The 9585-nt window shown below is 40.5% G+C and overlaps 1 protein-coding gene across 4 annotated transcripts; it reads right to left on the bottom strand.

Annotated features, from left to right (window-relative positions):
• Nucleotides 1–3703: 3703 nt before the first annotated feature.
• EIF1B (eukaryotic translation initiation factor 1B) lies at nt 3704–9496 on the bottom strand. 4 transcript variants are annotated; one of them, XR_010360935.1, is made up of 6 exons: nt 9478–9496; nt 9188–9243; nt 6937–7100; nt 6149–6250; nt 5385–5570; nt 3704–4032 (listed from the first exon to the last, which is right to left on the bottom strand). XR_010360935.1 is itself a non-coding variant. In XM_064416980.1 (4 exons), exons 1-4 carry the CDS (start codon nt 9216–9218, stop codon nt 5526–5528), a joined length of 342 nt encoding a protein of 113 aa, XP_064273050.1. In that variant the 5' UTR covers nt 9219–9433; the 3' UTR covers nt 5190–5525. The 4 variants fall into 4 exon arrangements, 1 of the variants encoding a protein (XP_064273050.1); XR_010360933.1 differs by lacking the exon at nt 9478–9496 and having other exon boundaries at nt 9188–9433; XR_010360932.1 differs by lacking the exon at nt 9478–9496 and having other exon boundaries at nt 5341–5570.
• Nucleotides 9497–9585: the final 89 nt, after the last annotated feature.

Below are 9585 nucleotides of genomic sequence, written 5' to 3'. Positions count from 1 at the left end.
CACTGTCACCGAGTACAGGTACTCACACTTGATGTCTGTTCAGTCTGTTCACTGGGTGTAGCCAGGAGCCATCCCATCACACAAATTTCTCTGGTACAGAGTACCTAAAGGCTACTTCCTCTACGACAGGGACTTCAATAGATCTTTCCAGCAGGATCCTTGGGAATAGACCATTTTAACCTTTCTTATCCCAGAATTACTGTCCAATTACACATGCATTTAATGTAACTTGCTGGGTCTACCTAAGAGGGCAACCTTTCATTTGTGGGAGAACCGTTTAAACAGCCGCAGTACCACCCCTTCCCTAGGATCAGCTGTCCTGTGACTGCCAAGGCTTGTCTGAGTGTACTGTAGCAACAGAGCTGTGCCCCTGTCTGATGGTGAGAGGGACTGCAAACTGCTGACAGCTAAATCCTCTCCACTTGGAACCACATCTGCTGAAGTCAGCTACTTGGGAGAGCTGAGCCTGGATCATGTGTTGTGTGGGTTTTCTGATTTGGGGGGTTTCGAAATTTTTTTTTTTTTTTTTTTTGCATAATCACAGCAAAGATGAGCTGTAAATAAAAATAAATAGAATAATAAAAATAACCCCATTCATTATATACACAAGTCCTTTTAATCAGGCCCCAAATTAATTTCAGAAATGTGCTGTCACATTTCACAGATGCAAGACATTCTCAAAGAGCTGAAACCAAACTTGAGCACATTTCTGAGTTTATCCCAAAATACTGTGCATTTTGCTTATTGAAGAAATTAGATGATCCTCTTCTACGAAAGTTTTAGACCACAAGCCAATCATCTTGTTTTATAACCACAATATTCCAGGACAAGTCACAGTATTTTAAAGTTGGTTAATACAGATTATGTTTGAAATTTAAGGGAGGAAATATAACATTTCTGTATGAAATCAAAGTTGGTTTTACAAGAGGATCATGCACATCTCTATTAAATTAAGTTACTTTTATCTTCCACCAAAAAATATAATCCTCCTTAACAACACCATAAAATTCTATTTGTTTTAGAAAAGCGTGTATCAAATAACACTGGAACACTTTATTTCAAAAGACTGTTGTCTCAGCTCTGTAGCAATACTCCAATACAGGTTAAGACTTGTTCATTAAGAGATCAATGACAGGCATATAGCAAACTTAAAAAAGGCAAGCCAAGTACAAATCCTCTTTTGAGATTATTTTTGTATTTTTAATCTAAATGGGAAACAGTAGGCATGAAACATCTATACAGCAAACATAAAACAACTATGCCATTTTTCCCTTAATGATCTCAAGAGCTTTTGATCTGGCAACTGGAAAACAACCTTCACGTTGCCATACTCAGGGAACAGATTCCTGAGTGTGGATGCAGAAAGCCATAGTACTTAAATACACACAACCCTCTAAGCCCATTTCTATCTTCCCAGTGGCAGCAGCACATTAGGTAGAGGAATGCTCAGTGACACCACTCAACACTGAACACATACAAGGGACAGTAACTCCTACTGTGCCTCAGAGTCAGCTGTAAGAAACACCTCCCCCTGCTTTAACAGGCTAAATATCGATCTTGTATGCATTTGCACACACTGTGAGGAATTACTGACCACTTAAAGATGTAACACATGGAGCCTGTACACTAGAGCCTTGCAGAAGGATTAAAGAATGAATTGCTGACTGGAACTCAAGGTACATCTGTCCTATACTGCAAAATTAGTGTGGTACAGCCTGTAAGAGTGCAGGACACCAGATAAAATTCAAAAAACCTACAAACAGGGTATGGCATTACAACAGGGATATCTGATTACTTCCTGGCTGTAGCTAACACATGCATCTTCAGGGCAACTACATACCAACATAAGCAGGATGGCATTATAGGAAAACATGAGGAGTTCTGCCTAATTGTTATTTCAAATATTTGAAACTTAAACTTCAATACTTCAAACTTCAATGACTTTGCATTTTGGAGTTTTATAATGGCTTCAGATGTATTTAGAGCCTTAAATGTCAAACCTTCAAGGACATTTAACTAGGACTTTTAAAGACACAGAGAGAGAGAAACAACGTTACAGAGGTCTTGAACTCCAGGAATCTAAGTTAATAAAAACAAACTTCAGATATAAGCATATTTCCTATGACAGTTTTTTTACTAGTTCCTTCCTCCCCCTCCAAAGAAGCTCTCCAAAACAAAATGTTACTCATTGTGGCTGTGCAAAAATGGAGTTCAGGAATAAAGGTTCAAGCAAAGCCACTGAAGCAATGAATAGCATGCACACACAGCCCAGGCATTCCTCTTTTCAGAGGTACTCCACTCAAGAATTTTCTACCCATAGTTGTGCTCGTCATGCCCATCTCTGAGATGCAGAGTCAGACAGTAGACCACAGGTGACAGTCAAGGGCCTGATAGCTCACACAGAGAGGAAGTGGGCATCTTACAGACTTAAATTACTAAACCTTTTATTCTACGAACAAGAACTGCCAGCGGCATTTGGGAAGTGAAGGCTGTATTGCTCATAGCTGCATTAAGCAGATGGAGACTCAGAACAGACAAATTAGTGAATTTATTTATGCAACACCTTACTCCAGGGTATCAGCTCAGAGTCAGCTAGAACAGCCTAATAAAACTATGCACAAGGCTGTGAATTCAAAACAAGTTTCTACATCCAGTAACACCTTGAGATTAAGCCTAAGTATCACTAAGACGGCAATCTTGATTGGTAGGTCTGAAGGATGCAGACTTCACAACATTCCAACAAAAAACCCCTCAATTTTTTGTAGTTTGAGCTTGGCCACCCTCAAGTCCTACTAGTGGACTTCCAAAGAGTTTCTTATCATAAGCTCATTTTTACTGCCTTGGCAATTATGGCCCACATCCTTCAACATTTTTTAACCTATTTTTGAATAGATGAAAACATTGAAACCTGCCTTCATTCTGAAAACAGATTTCTGTGGCAGCACTTTAACAAGTTCTTTTCAAAAGCCTTCCTTTTCAGCATTTTAAAGCATAGATATGTATTCCAAATAAGTTTAGCTTTGACAAAGAAGTTTCAGAATAAGATGACAAAACATGATATTGTCAAAGCTTTTCAACTAGAACACACAAAGAGGTTTGGGCTTTTACCAAGGCTAATTACAATCTCAGAAACACTGTTTCAGTTTAAAACACTCATGGACAAACATTTCTGCTTTCCTTCTAGAAAGATCAAATGGTTTCTTGCCACAACAAATCTCACCTCTTTAAAACTTCAAATGTGTTATGTCTCATTCCATCTCCTTATAATTTTGCCGTTCAAAGGTCAAAACACAAGCACCTCCACCCAAGCCACCTATCAACTGCAAGGTTCCTTTTATTAGAAAGGATTTTTAAATGAGGAGGAAGAAAATCAAATATTTTTCTTATTTATTCCAAGCAGAATGACTATGGAGAAATGACTCAAGCTTAGGTAGTAAAAGTTAATGGAATGCCATCTGAAATGAAGACTGACTCAGTAACACGAGACCTGCGAGTCATTTGTTAATCTTCAATTCAAAGCCCACTAGAAGTAGTTGTATAATACCAGTGAAATAGAAGATACTACTTGTTTTTCCTCTTGAGCAGGAGAACAAGCTTTAAATGAGAACATCAGGTTTTTTTGTCATGTGATAAAATGAAAATCACTAATTGCTATGTACCCCCAAAAGACTGATTACTTTAGCAGTTAAGAAACAATACTAGGTAAACTTGCACTAGAATGACTTTATTCTGCTCATCTACAAGACTTGCATAAGATTTATTTTTGGATTTCCATTTGGTATGTGGGTATTTTATGCTTTGCATGAGGCATTTCCTCCTCCTGAATGTATTGCACCTTAACAGTATACCATCTTCTGGAGCATCCTTTCTTTGGAACGGTTAAGGTCTGTAACATCAGGCAGTATTTGTGGAGACTGAGAGAATAGATTTTTACAAGTGGAATTGTCTAGACCAGACGGAGAAAGAAATCATCATATAATGCTCCCCTAATTGTTGCTAGTGCCTTATGGGTTCATTTCTGAACTCAAAAATCTAAAAAAAGAAAAAAAGTTCAAATGAGTTAAAATTGAAACATTTCTGTTTAGAAAGGCAAATATGAATAGGAAATAAAGTACAGGTACATGTAATATTAAATAATACAGTTTTACCTAATTCTTACTACTTAGGTAGTAAACAATTATTTTATCAATTTATTTTTTTTTTTCTGGCTAAGTTATGAGTAAGTGTTAGCAGTAGAGTCATGTCTCTTTCTTCTTTCCAGAGAATATACGATATCACATGAAGCTTTTTAAGCATTTCCCGCTATCATGGTTTTGCAATTCAGAGTGTTCTAAATTGTTTCAGAAAAAATTTCCATGTCTACCTCAAAAAGAAGACAACATCTGCTTGTTTCACCAAATATATTAGTTTCATTCTTCACAAGACATATCCTACAAGCAGAACAGCAAATGCTTACAGCTAACTAAAACTAGCTTACAAGCATGGTGAAACAAACCTATTGTAACTTCCAGTAAAGCTGAAAGAATTGCCTTCTAGAAAAGTAAACCAAATCAGCTTTCTGTAGTAATACCCAAACACGAATACAAAACTCTCCATGTCAACCATCAATCCTAGGAAAACTTGTCAAAGCAGGGAAAAGGTTAGTGTAGACCCTGTTCCCTTCCCCACTCCTGCAGCTAACACTACCAGCTCAGTCAGGCACTCTGCTTGCCAACTTTCGATGCACAGTCATGGCAGAAGCTGACACAATGTCTTTTCCCCCTACTCAGTGACAGAGGAGATACAACATCCCATCCATTTCCTTCAAATGTTTTGGGACTTTTGCCCAAATATTTCGCCTTGAGGAGCTCAACTTGCCTTACCCCTACTTTGCTTCACACTAATACCTCATAGTCACTGCAATAAAATTTAGAGAGGATCCAGTTACTTACACAGCAAACAACTGATGTCTTATGCTGCTACTGAGGTACACCTACACTACAGGCTTTAAAGCTCTAGTCTTACAACTACAGGGTAAGATCACATCAAGCTGATCTACTGATTAAACAGCTAGTACTTAATCATGTAGATTTTCCAATTTCTTCAAAGAGCAGTGAGCTGCACTTGCCAGAAAGCAGTTCAGCCATTCTTCAGCAAGGCTGCAGTGCTAGTTCAAAACTTAGGCTAAAGCATTTCAAATATCCCAGAAATTATATGAATAAACTTTTATTTTTAAGCAACAACACACACTATTTGAATAAAACTCACACATTTAACTCAGATGGAGAGTACTAAACTGAACAATCATCACTAATACATTTCCATTGGAAATGTGTTAAAGTTCACAAGGGTCTTCATTACCATCTTACTGAAGTTTTCTTATGTGTTTCTATTCTACACACCACCTGTTTCATGAAGTCATGCAAATCAAATTGTAAATGTTCAAGTAATGGGGAAGTCCATTCACTGCAAAGATTCATTTTTCACAGAAGAGCCAGGATAGGTAAGACCAATACTGCAGGGTTCTTCATAAAAGTACAGGTATATTAGAAACCATGAACTTTCAGTTGTTCTTCCTTGACAATGCCAATCTAAAGGAGAGAAACACTATTTTAGTAAAGATTACATATTGAGGCAATTACAGCAATATCAAGTTATCACATTCTTATACTTTGATTAAAAAAACTGCTATACAGTGTGTACACTCAATGAAACATTTTTCTAACTTACAGAATGTTTCTGGGCCAAGCAGAACAATTGACTAAACAAAAAGAAAATCTTATCAGACATCTAATTTGTTCTGTAGTCCTAGAACTTATTCTTTGACAGCGTAGCAACCCTGCAATATCATTTGCATCAGAGTAGGCCTCTTTCCTCTCCAGTGTTTTCAGTCTCACGATTACGGTTTGCATCGAACACTTATTTTACAAGCACAGAGCTCAAGTTGCACTGCCAGAGAACAAGTGGGGTGTTGTAACAGAGCAAAGGCACTCTACAGTGCTTTGATTCGCACCAGAGGCTTACGCTCATACTGCAAGTGTCATTTTACTTTCTGGCTGAAAACACAAAAGAACTACAGTGGCCATCTTTGGCTGGTTAATTAGCATCAGTACCACCTGTCACCCTACTGCTTCCACAGAGGTTTAGATATTTATCTGCAGTCCCTCACCTCCAAGAGGAATTGGCAAATGTTCTTCCTCTGGTCACCTTGCAGCTGGATAACTTCACCGTATTCAGGATGCTCAATCACAGTACCATTACAAGCAAATTTCTAAGAGAAAAACATTCACATTATAAGACTTCTGTTGCACATTGTGATTTTGCTAAGTCAGTCTTTTCAGAAGAACTTTGTCTCAGAAGCTGCTTACTATTTTGATGCCAAGCCAGGCAAAGGTTAAATCAATTTTACTGGCTCTGAGAGCAAATGGAATATATCTGCTGACACATACATACACAAACTAAACTGCTGATGGTAAATTCAGGGAATGACAGGATTAGCTACTGTGCAGAAGGAAATGGCCAACAGTCATTGCAAGAGTGAAAAACAAAGTCATAAGATACAGCCTTTCAACTCCACACTATTTTAAAATAAGTATTTTTATCCTGGCAAAACTAAAGGCCTCTATTTTGAGCAACAACCCAGCTGTAACAGAGGCAGGAATAAAAAGCAGCTCTACTTTAAACTGATTTTATTCTTCATATCAACAAAGCCATAGATCTGTGAAATTTAAAAGAAACATTCAGAATATATTTTATTTACTTCTTTTTAAGAGATAAATGTTTAACCTTTTAGCAAAATCATTGTCACTGGACACTAATACATGTGTGGAGAAAGGGAAAGGATTTGAATATGAAAATGGTGTTTACTGGAAAGAACAAAGTGAAATAGTTTGTTACTTGGTATTAAAAGCTATCTTACTCCTTTATAAATAATCATTATCAAATCAGCAACTTCACCTTTTTGAAAGCTTTCACAAGTTTCTTCTTGTCATAATCATCTGCAATGCCCTGAACAGTTGTTAGTGTCTTTCTTCCGTTTCGTTGCTGGATCCTTATATGAATGTAATCCTCAGTCCCCGCCGGGAGTAAGTCGTCGCCCTTTGTTGCATCAGCAAAGGGGTCTGCAGGAGGAAAAAGGTTAATGTAATTCCCACAAAGGAAAACACCCAAGTTCAAAACTAAGGAGCAAGATTCTCACTTCACAGAAGGTGATTATTGTATTCAGGGAATCATCCTGATGTTTAATCCCTGTTTAAAAACACACTGTTAAAACCAAAGTGCTTTTTTTACGGCTGTATCAGGTATGATTACACAGGCACTCAGGACAGCCCTCTCAACATGCCTTCCCAGGTATGAACCATTTTCTGCTACAGTAGCAGTTTGCTTCATTGTTTCTTGCAAACTGTAAATCCTGACCCTGAAAACGTGGTTCTGAGAGAACATCAAATGTACATAAGTTTTAACAGACACATACATTTAAAGGGAAATAAAGCAACTGCATCTCTTATCAGATGAACTGATAAGAACAGAGAAATAGAAAAGCTCTAGAACAGACACTTCCTTACAGGTCCAGAACAGACCACTGTGGTAACTACCACACTTCCAGCATGTTAAGCCATGGATAACTCTTGGCCACTAATAGAAATAAAAGAGAGATACACTCCAACAGATGTCAGAGGCTGCCTGTAAACCAGAACTCCTCCAGTCAGCAGCTTTAGTCAAGAAATGTAACAAAATGAATTTAGGCTTAGACTAAAGAAAGGTCAGTTCTCAAATTCTTCCAAGCTTAGCATTTATCTACCCCAGGCAAAACAGAAAAGCATTTAGAAAGAAGGGGGCTTCTGGGTTAACACTTCTTATACTCTGTACTTCACAAAAACATACTTAACACTCAATCAAGAAATTTTACAGCTCTACAAATCTCCTAATCAGTAGCTCCAAATAAACCTTGAAGCATGAAGTATTTTATTACTTTTTAAGAATAATAACAAGTAATTTTTTTGTACTAATCAGAACCATATTTAAGACCCCATGTAGGTTCAATAGCCATGCAAGCTAAAATTCTTCCCAAACTTCCATTCAAAACACAGCTCTAAAAACACTGGTCAAGTTTTCCCATCCGCTAGAAAGCAACGCCCCAAAAGAGTAAAACTTCAGCAGAAACACAAAAAGTAGTTCAGCTGCAGATCCTTGTAGAAACAAGAATTACACAGAGCATTAAAGACACAAAGCATGAGGATTCAAGCACCACAGGAAACAAATACAGCATTGGGAACCTTGACTAGATCAATTTCTACTATGGAATTTGTTAAACCATGCTGAATTTTACTGTCTCCCACAGCTTGTGGCTCAAACACTAAGAGAAAATCTTAGTCAAAGAAAAAGTGAAAGAAAAAGAGGACTTAGGCATGAGGATCACTTGGCAGAGTTTAGGACTCCAGGCTGCAGATAAGCCAAGATAGCTTGGCAGAGTTTAGGGCCCTAGGCTGGAAATAAGCCAACACTGTAGGTGTCAACATTGGATCCCTTCAAACAAATCCTCTGGGCGGACCTTCCTTAAGCACAGGGTGAGCTCCCAAATCATGACTGAACGCAACCTTCTCACATGGCTTATACGTGCAGAAGATCAGAGTCCAAACTGTGACCAAAAGCCTGAGACCACTGTATAAAGTGCTAACTTGCTCACTTCTGCTGCTTATAGATAAGGCAGGAGGAGAACACTGGCTCGGCACGGTTAAACTTCCCTGCTGACAGGAGAGAAATGATCTGCCATCTGCGTAGCTCACTCTATAGAAACAGTAATCTTTGCAGGGCTTGTATAGCGTTTTGGGACATTGCTGAGGATAAGATGCGGCAGCAAACCAACTGTAACTGATGAAATTATTTCCTCAGCAGAGGATACGAGCCCTTGGTACGGGGTGTCAGAGTGAGAACATGGCAGCACCTCCTCCTTCGGGAGCAGCGAGGGGCTGAGCCTCCCGCCCGAGCTCTCCTCGCCGCACGCTCTGAGCACGTCCCGAGGCGGGCGGACAAGGACGAGCCGCGGGCGCTGCCTCACGGAGCACCGCGGCGGCGCCGCTCAATGTCACCGCGGGGCGGGGGGCCCGCGGCAAGGCGCAGGCAGACGGCGGGGCCGGGGCAGGACGAGGGGGCCGGGGGCGATGGGTGGGTTTGCCGAGGGGGTGGCTGCAGGGGTGGCGGCTCTTACCGAAGGATTGGAGGTTCTGGATCGAGGACATGCGACTCTGCGGCGAGAGGCTGGAGCTGCGGGGAAGCGAGTCCGCTCGGGTCACGTCTCCGGCTCCGCAGTGCCACGCGGGGGCGGGGAGCGGGAGGGATCGAGGGAGGGGTAACAAAAGCGGAGGGACGCGGAGAGCGAGCCCGAGCCGGAGGGCGAGAGTGAAAGGAAGGAGTAAGAAGAAGAGGAAGCGCAAAGGGAAATAAAACGTGGAGGGAGGGACGGACCCCCCGCCCCTCGCCCGCACCGCCCCACAGCACCGCCAACGGGCGCCGCCCGCCGCGCTCCGCACAAAATGGCGTCCCGCACGCGACGGGCCCGCAGCCGCCCGGTGCGCGGAATCATGGAGCCTTTCGTTTGGAAAAGGC

This window comes from Passer domesticus, chromosome 1 (assembly GCF_036417665.1).
Source record: "Passer domesticus isolate bPasDom1 chromosome 1, bPasDom1.hap1, whole genome shotgun sequence".
Classification (NCBI taxonomy): Eukaryota; Metazoa; Chordata; class Aves; order Passeriformes; family Passeridae; genus Passer; species Passer domesticus.
This window is presented reverse-complemented; position numbering and strand designations above follow the sequence as displayed.